Below are 15,757 nucleotides of genomic sequence, written 5' to 3' on the forward strand. Positions count from 1 at the left end.
TGAACTGCGACGTCCATGGTGGCTTTGGGAGAGCTCCTGCAGCAGTTAGGCAAGGAGTCACACACTGCATAGGAGACCTAAGTGCCTTCTAATTGATGTGTGCTTTCAGCAGAGTAGGTTTAGATTTACTGATAAAACTGACTTCCAGGCAGATGCAGAAGTAGACATAGTGCAGGTTTCATTACATGGCTCTAAACAAACCCCAGTTAATGTCTCATTATCTTCTACCTACCCTGTTTGACCACCAAGCTGTCCATTTGAAGCCCTTCTTTTCTAAGGGCAGCAATAACATCAGCGGCTTTCTGCACATGAGCTTTCCAAAACAATCTTGAGCTATAGAGTTTGTACTGTTGGGAATAAAATAAGTGCTGGCCAAATAGCATGGTAACAAATGTTATTGGCAACCAAAATTTCAGTGTATCAAAAAGATTTCTAATTCCCCAGGCAGAAGAACATAGATTTCAAGCACTATTTAATGGCATAAAACTCCAGAGCAACAAAAGAAGTTGGAACATCTCTTAGAGTTTGTTATTTAATAAGATCTGATGTTTGCTTAATTTGCCAAATTCACAGACTTGGTAAAATTCCACATCTTTGGAATTCTGTGTATTTTATATCTTCTACTAGAAGCTAGTACTATGCCCCATTTGTACTGGGAATAACATTTAAGAATTCCTAAAGAACGTTTGTTGAATTGAATGGATCTATCATTTGGTTTGGGAAAACGAGAACTCTTCTGTTAGGCCAGAATCCTAGGATAGAAAGAACAGTAGACAAGCAGCCTGGGTTCTCCTTCTGGCCCTGCCTTGACCTTGCCGTTTAACCTCGAACACATCACTCTCTCTGGACCTCATTTTTCTCCTGTTCCAGATGAGTGAGTGGGACTAAGTGATCCCTTAAGTCCCTTCCAGTTCCAACATTCCATAGACTGCCCAGAATCAAAATGTTCTGATACACACAATTCTCCCCTTAGATGAATTTCCAAAGCACAAAAAAAGAAAATTCCTTAACCTTAGTGATTATTCTTTATACGCTAGAATCTTGACATAATATAATCCTTAGGGTCCCATGTCATAGGACTGTATTTTAGGTGAGATTGTTTTATAGTAAAGTCCATTAAAAATTTAGTAACTGAACCACCCACTTATTGGATGGGAGTCCATGCTGTATCCATCTTTATCTCAATTCCACACCATAGTCAGACACAGCTATCAGAGTTACAGGACTAGGAGAACATAACAAATATTCTCACGCCAAATCCATCTCCTGATTCTTAGAGGTGCCCCTACCTCTTTCTTTAAGGATTTGTTTTGTTTTGAAACTCTCTTTTAATTATGTTGTAAAAACACAAGCTGGGCATTTTACTGGGTTCAGAGTACAATTGCCAAGGACACAAATGTACAGAACAGTCATATTAATGTTGTTATCACTGGTTATGCTTTGATTTGAGTTGTTTGCAAGTCTTACTTTAAGGACTGACCAGTGAAGTCTCCCAACCTGCCACATTAGGCATTTGGCAATGATTCTTGGCCACCCTCTTGGTCAGGTGTCTGCCACACCTTCAGCATCCCAGGATGCTATGTCATATGAACTGGAACAGCTTATCTCTGTCTTGTTGGGTGATCCAGTGAAGATATGCCTAGGATCAGAGCACAAAGTTAAAATGACATTTGCCTTGTGTTTCAAGCAGCACATCCCCAGGCCCAGCTTCTTTCTACTTGATAGCTTATGCTTTGAAGCACATTTGGAAAGGTTTTCAACACTGTTTGGATTGTGTCCCTGGCACTAATTGTGTTGCCAGTGTGTGGTTTTCTTTAACATTCACCGTTAGAAAATCAGACAAATATTTCGTTTTCATTTTTCACAATGCAGCATGGAAGATGGCCATCCTTGCCTTGTTCTGGGCCCTATAGAGAGTAGAATCATCAGAAACATGACCCTCAAATTGTACCCCAGGTCTCATGTAGTATCTTATTGGAAAAGCATGCACTCAAAATATATTATTCAGTGTGCTTCTATGCTTTCTGTTCTAGTTTTGTACAAGGAAATATGGCTTTTAGAAATGTGCATTTTACAATCTGCCCACGTTGAAATCTTTGCAGTGCCTGCCAGTGGTCAGCTCTTACTTTTTTTATGCAGATGTGCACAAATCCAGATGGCAGAGAACTTATGCTCTATGGTGTGATGGGTTTACGAACAATAAAGACCAGTAATGGAAGAGACAACATGGTGCGGGTTGTCAGGAACAGCTTCCTTGTGCATATGAATTACATATGACAATGTCTTCTTTTGATTATAGCAAGCAGACGAGACTCTGGATTTTGAAGAACAGATCTTAGAAGCAGCCAAATCCATTGCAGCAGCCACGAGTGCCCTCGTCAAATCAGCTTCGGCTGCCCAGAGAGAGCTGGTGGCCCAAGGGAAGGTGAGTGAGCCCAGCATGTGCAAGTGGTAGAAAACTGAGGAATTGAAAAGCATCTGGAGAGAGGGCCTGAGTGATCCAGGATAGGATCCGAAATAGCTACACATTACGTCTTTACTCATTGAATTGCCAGCCCTGGTCTAGATTGGCCTAAAACTGTGTTTATATAAACCTGACAAATGTAATTAAGTATTTAGATTCCAGGCCTTCCAGCTGCTCCTTATTAAGGAAGGCATTCCACTTTAGAATGGAGAGACAGGTCCTGGACTAAACATGCATATTCCCATTGTACCGTTGGACTATTCGAGTCATAAACAATCTTTTTTTTTCCTTTGTCAGTGGCTGACTATATAAGCACCAGAGCTAGGGAGCCAGTACAAGTGAAAAATGCCATTTTTCTCAGTTCCAAGCAGTGTCATTCATTCTGTAGCATTTAAGTCCTATGGAATGAGTGACCAATTTTACACAGATAGTTTTCTTCTGAGTTTGTTGTTGTTGAGTCGTTTTTCAGTCATGTCCAACTCTTCATGACTCCATTTGGTGTTTTCTTGGCAGAGCTACTGGAGTGCTTTGCCATTTCCTTCTCCAGCTCATTTTACAGATAAGGAAACTGAGGCAAACAGGGTTAAGTGACTTGTGCAGGGTCACACAGCTAGTGTCTGAGTACCAACTGTCATGCCACTTTGTGTTTAAATTGAGGGCTTCTTAGATGTGACTCACCTGTAAACTACCTATTCCATTCAGCCTCACCACAAAATAGTAGTTCTTAGTTCTCCTTTGTTTGGCCTAAGGATTATTAGTAGTTTTGTCATCTCCTCAAATTCAATTGCATGGCAGTTGGGGGTTTTTTGGGGGGGGGGGGCGGGATGGAGGAGAAGGCTGTTTTTGTTTTTTAAAAGATTCGGTTTCATCATCTGTTAAATGAAGGGGTTGGATTAAATGACCTTTAATATCCCCTTCACCATTATGATGCTAGGACCCCTTGTATAACAGTGGACACGATAGGGTAGGATAGTTGTTAAAGAGCTGGTCTTAGAGTCAGGAGGACCTGGGTCCTGGCCTACCTCTAACATACTAGCTGTGTCATCCTGAGAAAGTCTCTTCCTTCTCAGTGCCCCCCAGGCAGCCCTCTGAGACTGTTGTTTGCAGAGTAACAGCCAATCATCTTTGGGAATTTTCTGTAAAAATGAAACCACAGGTCCAATCCAAAAAATATAAAAAGCTTAATAATATAATTTAATAATTATATCCTGCTAAAAAAATCATAGTCTAAAAATGTGTAATTTAGGTGGACCATTCCACCTATCCAAATCCTACCTACCCTTCAAAGCCACTGCAGAATAACATAACTAAAACGCAAATAAATGGAGGTGTCATCTGAAATGTGTGTATGTGGATGCAGCTTCCATGCAATGCCCCCTGGTGTTTACGTCTTTAATCTCTGAAGTCACCTTACAGATCCCCATGATCTCATTTGCGCTTTCTCCTAAAGGTCTCCTTTGCCAGTACAGTGAGGTCCAGCCCCTCCATATTTCTAGACATGAGCCAAAAGTTGAAATGTAATTCTTTGCGTTGCCACTAACCTTCAGTGTGCCTGCCTAGAAGGAAAATATCTTCCCAAACTTCGCTATAGTCCCCTTGTTGTCTATAGTCTTCGCTATAGTCTCTTGTTACGAAAACAAGCTGTCTTCAGGATTTTCGTCCCCTTGCCAAACAGCCCCAATCTCTTGAAGACAAGGAATCATAGGAGCAGTAAGACAAACCACTTTTCTTCTGAGACATCTGCCAGAAAGTCACATTACCAGTAACTAGGGAGATTTCTATTTCCCTCGTCCCTTGAAATACAGGGACTTTGTAGTTCCCACATTTCAAGTGGAGAAAGGTTGTCAGAGGAAGTAAATAAAAGACTTGTCCCCACCTACTATTCCTTGAGCTTTTCTTGGGAAACTTAGTATCTGGCAGCTAAAACAAGGTCACTCTGAACTGTTCTTATCTACTCTGCATGGTCCCAGTAGAGACCAGCTAGGATCTGCTTGGATAGCCTTTCATGAAGCGTTTGGGGTCCTGTCTGAGAAAGGGCTTTCTGTTCTCCTGTTAATGCTTTTTCTGGGTCATGGTCCCACGTGTGATTATAAATTAGTTTGCTTTCCTTTTAGATTTAGAAGAAAGCAGAGGCTTAAAAAGTATGTAGCAGGGGAAGGGAGGAGTGATGGTCTCTCATTCTCTCTTAATCTCTCTAAATTGTTCTCCTTAGGTTGGCGCGATCCCCGCAAATGCTGCTGATGACGGACAGTGGTCTCAGGGACTAATTTCTGCTGTGAGTTATTGCTTTCTCCTCTCTCTTTAGTTGCTTTCTGAACTCTGAGAAAAGTTAAAGAGCTTCTGGTCATTTTTTTTTTCTGTTGGCAATTTCCAGGCCAGGATGGTGGCGGCAGCCACCAGTAGCCTGTGTGAAGCCGCCAATGCCTCCGTTCAGGGCCATGCCAGTGAGGAAAAGCTCATCTCATCCGCCAAGCAAGTTGCAGCCTCCACGGCTCAGCTGCTTGTGGCCTGTAAAGTGAAGGCTGACCAGGACTCAGAGGCCATGCGGAGGCTACAGGTAGGAGCCTCTTGTGCTGGGGGATGGGTGGGTGAACACTCCTTTGGCAGTCAATGTGTTTGTCTAACCCTTTGATTCACAAGGTTATGCAAGGTTTTAAATTAGTCATTCAGTCAAAGATAATAATAATGATGATGATGACAACAGTTAATATTTATATAGTGCTTATTGTGTGCCAGGCACTGTGCTAAGCTCTTTACAATCATCTCATTTGACCCTCACAACAACCCTAAGAGGTAGGTGCCGTTATTATCCCCATTTGTCCAGTGTCATCCAGCTAATAAGGGTCCCAGGCTAGATTAGAATTCAGGTCTTCCTGACTCCAGGCCTAGCGCTGTCTCTGTTTGCTTAGTCCCTGCTCAACTCAGATTCTATCAGAAAACACATGTATAATGATAGGTTGATATATACATATTTACACATACACACACATAGATGTTTATATGTGAGTTAACAAAATTATAAATGGAAGCGATGTCTGAACAATGTTCCCTCACTGGTGACAATATCTGTTAACCATTAGAATGACAAAAATCAATTCACAGGCCTCAGTCCATCTCCCACAGCTCAGCACTTGTTCATAGGAGGCAGCAGCTTGAAGGTCAAAATCTCTTTGTCCATGAGTCAGCCCTAGGCCCGGGTCACTCTGAGGAGCATAGACCTGCCATCTTCCCTCTGAGACAGGAGTCAACAAAGATCTCACTTGATTATTCACGGGGCTAGGACGCACACCTTAACAGTCGGATCGTACAACTGATTTAAAGCAGAATAGGGTCATCTCTCGTGATCATCACAGGATCTGCCTAAGCCTACTCTAGATCTTTTAAGTTCTCTGTGTGGGGTTCAAATTCTGGGCCACTCTGCTCATCTGGTTAAAGACTGCTAATGATGCCAGGGTCATAGATTTAATTACTCAGGTGAGCCAGCTAGGTTTTCACAGAGAAAAACTCTGTCAAAAGCCCCATCTTAAACATCACAAAACATCAGTCACAAGAGACCATACCAAAAAATGGCAGGGGCGGGGAGAGAGACCCCATGTCACAGTTCATCATCACACCTAGAGAAACAGCGCAGAATATCAAGCCTGCTAATGGTGCAGATGGAAATACTCTCCTCTTTAGGAAAAAGCTACCAGTTTTGGCTGGTAGCCACATTTTCTTTTTAAAAGTAGTATAACTCTAAACACCACAGTGATCTCCTATCAAAGAAAGAGTAAGTCTTTAGTAGTTATGCTGCTGAGGAAAACAATTAAAACCAAACCTAGCTATAACCAGGAAAGTGGATTTGGCAAAGCTGTTCAAGGTCCTTTTCACTGCTTACTGATTAGAATAATCTCGTTTATAATAATACGGATGAGAAATGGACTCTTGACTTTGATAGAATTTAGGCTTCTGGAGAGCAGGAACTCCAGGAAGGCAGCAGCAGGCGGGAGAAAGAATATTAGACTTTTCATGGGAGCAAAGAACTGGAAATAAAATAGATGCCCATCAGTTAGGGAACGGCTAAAAAAGCTATGGTACATGAATGTACCTTTGTACTGTGCAGTAAAAAAACAACAAATATGATGGCTACAGAGAAGCATGGAAGACTTATATGAACTGACACAGAGGGAAGTAAACAGAGCCAAGTAAAAAATACAGACAATAACTCTTAAAATGTAAACGTAAAGAATGACAACCACTGAACAATTGAAAAGGAACATTGCAGAATTACAAAGAACAAGCATGGCCCCAAAGACAGCATTCCTTTGAAGAGGTGGGATGTCTTATATGTTTTCAGACTTTTTCCAGTGCATTGATAATTTTTGCTGATTTTTATTTCTCTTCTTGCTCTTTTTAAAAAAAATATTATTTGTTATAAGGGATGGTTCTTTGACGAAGGTATGGGGAAGGATACCAAGAAAAATGCAGGCAATATAAAGATAAAATATTAATTTAAATCATTTTTTAAAAAGAAAGAAAGAGTTCCAGAAAAATGCTTTGCAACTTAGCTTTGCCACTTACTATCTATGTGATTGTGGGCAAGTCTCTTGGCTTCTTTTGGCCTTAGATACTCATCTTTAAAATGAGGAGTTGGAGCTGGAAGACCTCTAAGGTTCCTTCCATCTGTGATCCTGTGATATATGTCTTTGGTTTTGTCTTTTATCCCCAAAGTCTGGTATATTATAGTCACTAAAGAAATGCCTGTAATTTAAGGTTAGTGGTTGGTTAAATTGACTTCATCTTGTAAAATTTAATTTCTTGATTTTTTTGTTTTTAATTTACAGTCACTTCCCAAGATATCCTTCTCCTCATCTACCCAGAAAGCCACACCCTTTAAACAAAGATTTAAAAAGAAAGGGTCAGGGAGATCAGAGGAGGTGTGGGTGGGATAGTAAGTTAGCAAAAGAAACACATTGACATTATATGCAATATTCCACACCCATATCCCTCCACCTTTTTAACAAAGGGAAAGATACATTTTTTTCCCCCCCCCCCCCACCCCCCCCCCCCCCCCGCAACTTTTCTCTAAGACCAATTGGTCATTTTGTTTAATTATCTCCACTAACAATGTTATTATCTATACTGTTTTCTTAGTTTTGTTTGCTTCAATCTGGCTCTTCCCATGGGTCTGAATTCTTATTTTTGTTTGACCATATCTGAAGGTCTATTTTGCCTAATGCAAATAGCTGTGTTTTTAATGATATGATTTGTATTTCACTCTTAATACTCTAGGCTGCCGGAAATGCTGTGAAAAGAGCATCTGACAATCTTGTGCGTGCAGCGCAGAAAGCAGCCTTCGGCAAAGCTGATGATGACGATGTGGTGGTGAAGACAAAGTTTGTGGGCGGCATTGCTCAGGTGTGTAAATTCTCAGGGTCTAAGATTTGGTGTACCCCCTAACCTTGGCCCCCACACCAGCTGCCGAGGGTCATTTGGTCAATCAACAAAACATTTATTAAGGGCCTTCTAGGTACTAGGGATACAAGTACAAAGAAAGAAACCATCCTTACAATCACAAGGTTATATTCAAATGGTAAAGATATTGGGCACATACCCAGAGTGTCTTTAAGCTTTAGTAATTTAACACTGTACTAAGGCTTTTGAGACACCCTGCATACATATATTCTGAATAAAGAGAATGAATACAAAGTAGTTAAATAGAAGTTAGTTTGAGATGGAGGGTGCAAAGTAGTTGGAGGGAAAGGTTTCATCTAGAAAATAATACTTGAGCTGAATCTTGAAGGAAGAGAAGTATTCTGTGTGAGGAAGCAATGCATTTCAGGCATGGGGGATGGCCAACCAGTGCAAAAGCAGGGAGGTGGTAGATGGGCTGTCCAGAGTGAGGAATAGAAAGAAAGCCAGCTTGGCCAGATCACATTAAGTGGGAGGGGTGTAACTTCTGATAAGACTGGAGAGATAACTTGGAGCCAAGTTGTGTAGCTCTTTAAAAGCTAAACAGAGGAATTTATACTTTATCCTAGAAGCAGTGGGAAACTACTGGAGTTGTTTGGTAAGGGAAGTCATAGTCAGGTGTCACCTGTCAGAGGTGATGAGCACCTGAACTAAGGTGGCAACTATGGGAGATGAGAGAAGTCCGATGGAAGAAATATTGTAAGGGCAAGATTTAACATCAACTGATTGGATGTGTACAGTGAAGAGAGAGTGAGAAGTCTAGGCTAACGCTGAGATAATAAACCTCAGATGCTGAGGAGGAACAGGGAAGTCTGAAAGGGGGGAGGTTTTAGGGGGAGAGATACTAAGTTCAGTTTTAGAGATGCAGAATTTAAGATGTCTCCAGGACCGTGTGAAATGTGATTCTGAAGTTCAGAGGACAAAGTAGGTCTGAATATAGATCTGTGAGTCATCTGTAGAGATGACAGCTAACCCATGGGAGTAGATAAGCTTACCAAGAAAGAGAAAAGAAGAGAGTCTAGGATAGGACCTGGGAGAATATGCATATCCAGTTAAGGGACAGGATATTGATAAGGAACTATAAGAGAGAAGACTAAGAAGGAATAGTCAGATAGGTGGGAGGACAACCAGGAGAGAATCAGGTCATGAAAACCCAGGGAGAGAAGAAAGTATTCAGAAGGTAGTCATCAGTGTCAAACACAACAGACAGTGGAGAGAGATGAGGACTGAGAAAATGCCATCCTATTAGTAAATTGGGAAAGAGCCATTTCAGTGGAATGATGAGGTTGGAAGCCAGATTGCAGAGAGCTGGGGAAAAAAGTGAAAAGAGATGGAGGAGGAGGAGGAAGAGTGGATGTTTTCTGTAATAGTTCAGGTCCTTGGTACCAAGCCCCTCTATCTAAGCCGAGCTTTCTTGGGGAAATGGAGAAGTTACCAGGGAAAGTGATGGGTAGTAGCCAAAATTTAATAGCATTGTAAAGGATTGCTGTCTCTCCTTCTTGGCAAGAAAGAGAGAGGGGAGGGTCAGCTAGGTGGCACAGTGAGTAGAACACCAGCCCTGGAGTCAGGAGGACCTGAGTTCAAATCCAGCGTCAGACACTTGACACCCTTACTAGCTGTGTGACCTTGGGCAAGTCACGTAACCCCAATTGCCTTGCCTTCCCCCCCCAAAAAAAAGAGAGGGAAAGGAAGATGATGGGTAAAGAAAAGGTAGCAGGAGCCTGCCCATGTCTTCTGCAAGCACATCAAGACTTACTGCTTTTCTTCTAGATCATCGCTGCCCAAGAGGAAATGCTGAAGAAAGAGCGAGAACTAGAAGAAGCAAGGAAAAAACTGGCTCAGATCCGCCAGCAGCAGTACAAATTTCTCCCCACAGAGCTGAGAGAGGATGAGGGCTAAACCCCAGAGCTGAGGTTGAGAGCCCGAGGGGACTGACATCATTCTAGTGGGCCACAGGCTTACCTGGAAACTGCCTGCAGGTGCTTAGAATGAGCACCAGACAAATGTGTGTGTATGTTCTTGTTCATCTGTACAGCAAAAGCTGCATGATCGTGTCGTCCCCACGGTACAGTGTCCCCATCCACCGTTCTTCCTTCTCTTCCACTTCCTCATTCACTGTATCTCAGGAGAGGACGCACATTTTATGAACTGTTACACCCTACCCCCCAAATCAGTATTATGTCACTCTCTGACACTCGGATTTTGTCGATCCTTCCCCCTGGCCTGTTATTGGGATCTTTGGGGGAATCTTAATAGGAAGAAAGAAAAACTGAGGAAAAGTTATTCACGTCGCAGGTATCTACCACTATGGAGTAAATGATTCTTCTTCTTCTCCAGAGAAGATGGCAGAAGTACTTTGGACACAGTTAAGCCACAAACGCAAACCAGTGTGGACTCCAGGAGGGTGATGTGTGCCCCTGCTCCACCCCCCCTTCTGTGTTTTGGTAATTGACTCACCTCGGATTTTAGAAGAATTATTGCTCCCAATTGCACTAGTCTGTGGGTCTGTTCTTGCCCCTTATCTATCATCTACTTGTATGATATGTACCAATTGTATATTCTGTGGCCCAGGAAGTGAAATACTGTTTTTTGGTTTTGTTTTCTTGTTTTTCCTCTCCAGAACTCCAGTGGGCTAAGGAAAAGGAGGCCTGTCAGACCTTGGGAAGCAAAGGATTGTAATAAAACATGCATGCTTAGTTATTCTTCTGAAGCTGCTTAGGTTTGCACAGATTCATACACACAAATACACCCATCCATTCTCTAGTTAAGGTCTAAGTGTATTGGCCATCTTTTAAAGGTTTCTTTGGGGCGTTCATCCAGAATGGATGAATTGCTCAGTGCCTCCTCCTCCTCCTTCCTCTTCTCCCATCCCAGTATCAAAACTACTGTATTCTCAGGAGAAGTCAGCCTCCAGATTTGGAAATTCAGTTGTTCAGGCAAGGTGGAAGTGAGAAAATAATTCACAGGCTCCATCTTCTTGATCGAACATCTCTATGAAACAGTTTATCATATCGGAATTTTCTAGAACTTTCTCTATGTTTTTTTTATGTCCTCTGGTGCTTCCCCCTCACCTACTCCTTTGTGGAATTTCTTTCTTTCTTTTTTTTTTTTAAATGCCGTGCTTTGTAAGGTACTTCACCTTCTCCCTGAATTCCCAAGAATATTCTGATGCTCCTGTTGAAGAAGGTACAAGTAAGATGAGCCAGTCATCCCAAGCAGAGTCCTTTGTAAAGTTCATGGAGGGAGATGGTTTCCAGAAGCTGCTAGTCAGACAAAGCTGTCACTCTCTGCCTCTTTCCTGGAGAGTGTTAACTTTATTTCCCTCTCCTTCCTTGCTATCATTGGCTCTGTATGGTTGGATTGGAAAGTCCACTTAGAATGGGAAAAGATGGTCTTTCCAGCCTTCAAAAGGCTTCACTTTTAGATTGCAATACATTTCCAAATGAATCGTTTCTAGGGCAGACCCCAGTCCTAGCCCATCCACCTTGCCATCCTTGCTCCTGAAACCTTGCTAATTGGACTTCAGAGCAATCTCATAGTATTCAAGTACCATTTAGCTATTGAAGACTTCCCCTATTTAAGAGACTTGCATGCACTATACATATCAGGGAAGTTTTTTAGAGACTAGTAGAAACTTAAAGATGATAGTGTCTAGGTTCGTTTTAGGTTTTGTTTTAACTTGAGAATGTGTTCAGGGAATTGAGTTAAGAAGGCAGTGGGCTTTACCAATTCCCCAGAATCAAGGAATAGATAGAACTGTGGCATCTCAGGAAAAGGTGGAGAGCTCGTGGAGTGTGGCAGCTGGTCTGTGTGGTTGCTACCTGGAGTGTGGTCCGTCCCTGATCCTCTTCAGGGATCCCCTCAAGGGATACACCCCTCGCTATGCTCCTGCCTCCCACATGTGATCATGATGGTGAAGACTCTTCCTCCGTGTCACGTATCTTAGTGAGAGGAGTCTGAAACATCAAGAGATGTTTCCTAATGTATTTACATTAGGAAACTGGCAGAAGAGGATAAATAGAAAGCCAAATCCTTTGCAGCTGTGAGGAACAGGAAAGAAAGACAAAAGTTTATTTTTGTAGAGCCTAAATGTCCCCCTTTGTCAGGGTTTGCTGCTGCTGTTACCCTTCTGGATGCTGTTTTCAGGATATACTATCCCATGCAGTATAGCCTTAGCTGGTGCTTTCCTCACTTAGCCTGTGCTCACACACACACATGCACACATGCACACACTCCCTATGTGAGTAACCTCATTTCGGGCAATCAGATGTGGGCTTTGTTTTATCCATAACATGGTATGTGGCTTGGTGGTAGGTTTAGACAATTTTTAATAGTTGTTCCCCCTAGATCTTGTACCTCTTAGATTTTTAAGAGAGCACCTTCCTTTGGCTAAAATTCAAAGTTTTCTAAAGGGTGATATTCCAAACATGAGTCTTTGTTTCAGGAAATCACTTTCTTTTCATAGGATCATAGATATACAGGGGTTTTTAATCTTTTTTGTGTCCTGAACCCCTTTGTCACTTCAAAGGCTATAGGCCCCTTCTCAGATTAATGTTTATTAAATGCATAAAATAAAATATATAGGATTATACAGGAAACCCATTATATTGAAATGTAATTATAAAAGTATTTTTTTAAGTTCACAACCCAAGTTAAAAACCCTGATCTAGTCCAAGCTCCCACCCCTTATTTTATATAGGAGAAAATTAAGGCCTAAAGAGGAAGAGATGAGATGATTTGATAAAAGTCACATATCTAGTAAATGACAGCGGGGACTCATACCAGGCCTCCTGATTCCAAATCCAATCTTGACTGTTCTGTCATCAAGGGGATGATAAATGAAGGACATCCAAATCTCTGGTTTAGATAAGGGTAACCAATAAAGATATACGTGAGGTTGAATTGCCTATTAAATGTGGGATGTGCTGGTCATTGCCTTTTTTTCTTATGCTGGGACCTAGAGTTTTACTTTGAACCCCAAGGTCCAAAGGCCTGCTAATTGAAGAGTTGTTGCTGAGTATTTGAGGAGTCTAGTTTTCAGTGAGCACAGGGAATCTAGCAACTTAGTCCTTCTCTCTGTAAAATGATCTCCAGTGCTCCAAAACTGAGCTATGTATGCCCAGAGATTAAAATGGCCAGTAGAATACCCAAGGTATCTGATTTTCTTAAAAGCTATTTGGGCAAAGGGCTAAAGGATCCAAGAATCACAGGTGCTAAGTGTTTTATCTTCAGTCATAGACCTTAATTATTGACTTACTGCTAAACAACAGTGACACCAAGCATCAGTGTAGAATATTGGGGGGAAATTGGAAGCTCATTTAGTGTAGCTTTTTGAAATTTGCACTGTAACAGGGTGACAGGAACTGTTAGACCAGCTAGCAATGGTATGTCCTGGGCCTCTGTTCTGCTCAGAGTACAGCTTCTTTACATGCTCATTTCATAGAAATCATGAGACTTATGGAAATGAACTCTCATGGCTTCTTGTATTGGCAAGTATTGGTTTTCTGAGGGTGTTTTTCTGTGAATACTCAGCCAGTGAGTTTATGGAGAAAACAAGTTTGCCATCTTTACTACCAGCACCAGAAGAAAAAAACACACAAAAATCTATGAAAACTTTTAAAATTGGGGTTCTGTTGTAATACTGTGCTCTATCAGATTTACAATTACATTTTTAAAAAATTTGCCTCCACTGTGTGTGTGTGTGTGTGTGTGTGTGTGTGTGTGAGAGAGAGAGAGAGAGAGAGAGAGAGAGAGAGAGAGAGAGAGAGTGAGAGAGAGAGAGAGAGAGAGAGAGATGACTGTCCATCTCTCTGAGAGGCATATGCAAAGTTGCCAGCTGGTATTTCCTGTACCATTGACTAAGGTACCTCACTAGAAGTCATTGGACTCCAGCCCCTAAGCACAGCCTTTTAGAAATGCCTCACATCCACTAACTCAAAATGTTCCAGAGCAAACATCCAGCCTCCTCTTCACATCGGAGAGGTCGTTTTTCCTCGGGTGGCTCTAGGAATCTTGTGCCTTCCTCTTAATAAAAAGTTCCCTGTCCCATGTTGTTGCACTGGGCCGTTTTTAAACTTAGCCAAAAGGGAAAGGTGCAAAATCATTCTCCCAAAGGAGATACTTATAGTTAGTATATAGAACGGAAAGATGGGGTTATAAAATCTTCCACCCTTAGTCATGACTTCTTGTCCTTGCTTTAAACCAAATTCCTAGATTAAATTAAAGATGTAGTTTAGGTTATACTCTCATAATAAGGACTCTTCTAGTACCCAAACAAAAAGATAGTACTGGAAACACAAAATACTCTCTTCAGCAACAGCTTGAATTTGTGTATTTGTTCAGAGCTGGAGCAGCCACTGAGCCTGGTCACTCCTTATATGGGCTAGTGCTCTCCCTGGTGCAGTATTTGCATGTGTAAAGACAGAAAAAGGTAGTAGGAACTTCAATGAACTTAGCTTTCTGAACTAAAGATTACATACAGCCTGGGTGATCTTTGCCACTACTTAATTTTAGTTTTGTTTTTCAGTTAACAGGCATTTATTTTTTCCCTCTCCCATCCTTCTGTTGAATGGAGGGGAAGAAATGAGGGGTAGGGGTGAGGGGAATACCACAAGGGATGAAGAAATACAAAACCCTTATAACAGATAAGCATAGTCGAATAGAACCAATCCCCACATTGACCAGGACCAAAAATGTGTTTCGTTCTGTCACTTCTCCATCAGGAGGTGGGCAGCATGCTTCATTATCAATTCCTCTGGAATCATGTTTTCCTACTACCTAGTGCAAAGCACCTTTCCCATTCTACAAGTGGAAAGGACAACATAAGAATACACCAATTCTAGTTTTGGAATTTTGGAAGGTGAAAATGAATACACTGTATATAGATTTCCCAGCTTTTAAGTCCATAAACAAAAGTCTCAAAGGCCCCATTTCTCAGTAGTATCTGAGTCCCTCTGCTTTAGAGACATATTGCAAATAAGTTAAATGTCATCTCTCTTGGGTTGGAACAAAGTTGGGTTTTGGGTTAATGGACTAAGATGCTCTTGATGTCCCATAAGATTACTACCCTTCAACTGGCTCCATCTTTCTCCCTCTATAAATGGTAATATGTTATAAGTCATTAGGAATGGATTTTACTATGTGGGTTCTTCTCTTTAACAAAAAAAAAACACTTGTATGAAGGGATTTTTCTTTTTTTCTAAATGAAGTTTGAGCTTTTTCTTGCTGTGAATCCGCTTCCTTACCCCTCTTGCAAGCATCCATGTTTTAAATGCTCAACCTTGAACTCAGAATTGTTCCAGGGTGTATGAGACAGGCTTTTACTTGGCAGCTTGCCTTCATCAAGCTGCAGATCCAGAAGGAATCAGGAATGGTCCATCCCTGATGTCATAGTGTCTGTATGCTATTTATCTGGCCACAGAAATTATTTTTTTGTATTCACCAAAAATAAACTTTTAAAGAAATTAATCTGTGTGAGGGTCTGAGAGAGTAAGAATGTTGTATGAGTATGCCAAGTAGCAGGGGATGCCACACAACTCTGTAATCATCTAAACCTATCAAGAATGGGGATAAAAGAGACAGCGAAGAACACAAGAAGATGTGTGATCCTTATCTAGGGCCACAGAATACCATCCATCTCTGCCACCACCTAGTAGAGATCCAAAGGTGAAATAGTTGCTCAGACAAGATAAAATTTCTTTCTTCTTAAAGCAGGAAATTGAAGGCTCTTAGGATGGGAAGGAGGAGGTGTTAATTTTTGCTTTTTTGTCCAGATCTGTGATTTCATCATGAATTCACCATTAGAAAAGTCCCTCTATCAATGCAGACAATGGTTCTATGTCT

The 15,757-nt window shown here is 41.4% G+C and overlaps 1 protein-coding gene across 1 annotated transcript in view; it reads left to right on the forward strand.

Annotated features, from left to right (window-relative positions):
* TLN2 (talin 2) overlaps window positions 1–15,382 on the forward strand; it is a 268,344-nt gene extending 252,962 nt beyond the window's left edge. The window contains exons 52-56 of the mRNA XM_036734916.1: window positions 2,300–2,425; window positions 4,677–4,739; window positions 4,839–5,021; window positions 7,736–7,861; window positions 9,686–15,382. Of these exons, the coding sequence (XP_036590811.1) occupies window positions 2,300–2,425; window positions 4,677–4,739; window positions 4,839–5,021; window positions 7,736–7,861; window positions 9,686–9,814 (627 nt within the window). The 3' untranslated portion in view covers window positions 9,815–15,382. The remainder of the gene's footprint in view (window positions 1–2,299; window positions 2,426–4,676; window positions 4,740–4,838; window positions 5,022–7,735; window positions 7,862–9,685) is intronic.
* The last annotated feature ends 375 nt before the right edge of the window (window positions 15,383–15,757 follow it).

Source organism: Trichosurus vulpecula, chromosome 8 (genome assembly GCF_011100635.1).
Source record: "Trichosurus vulpecula isolate mTriVul1 chromosome 8, mTriVul1.pri, whole genome shotgun sequence".
Lineage (NCBI taxonomy): Eukaryota > Metazoa > Chordata > Mammalia > Diprotodontia > Phalangeridae > Trichosurus > Trichosurus vulpecula.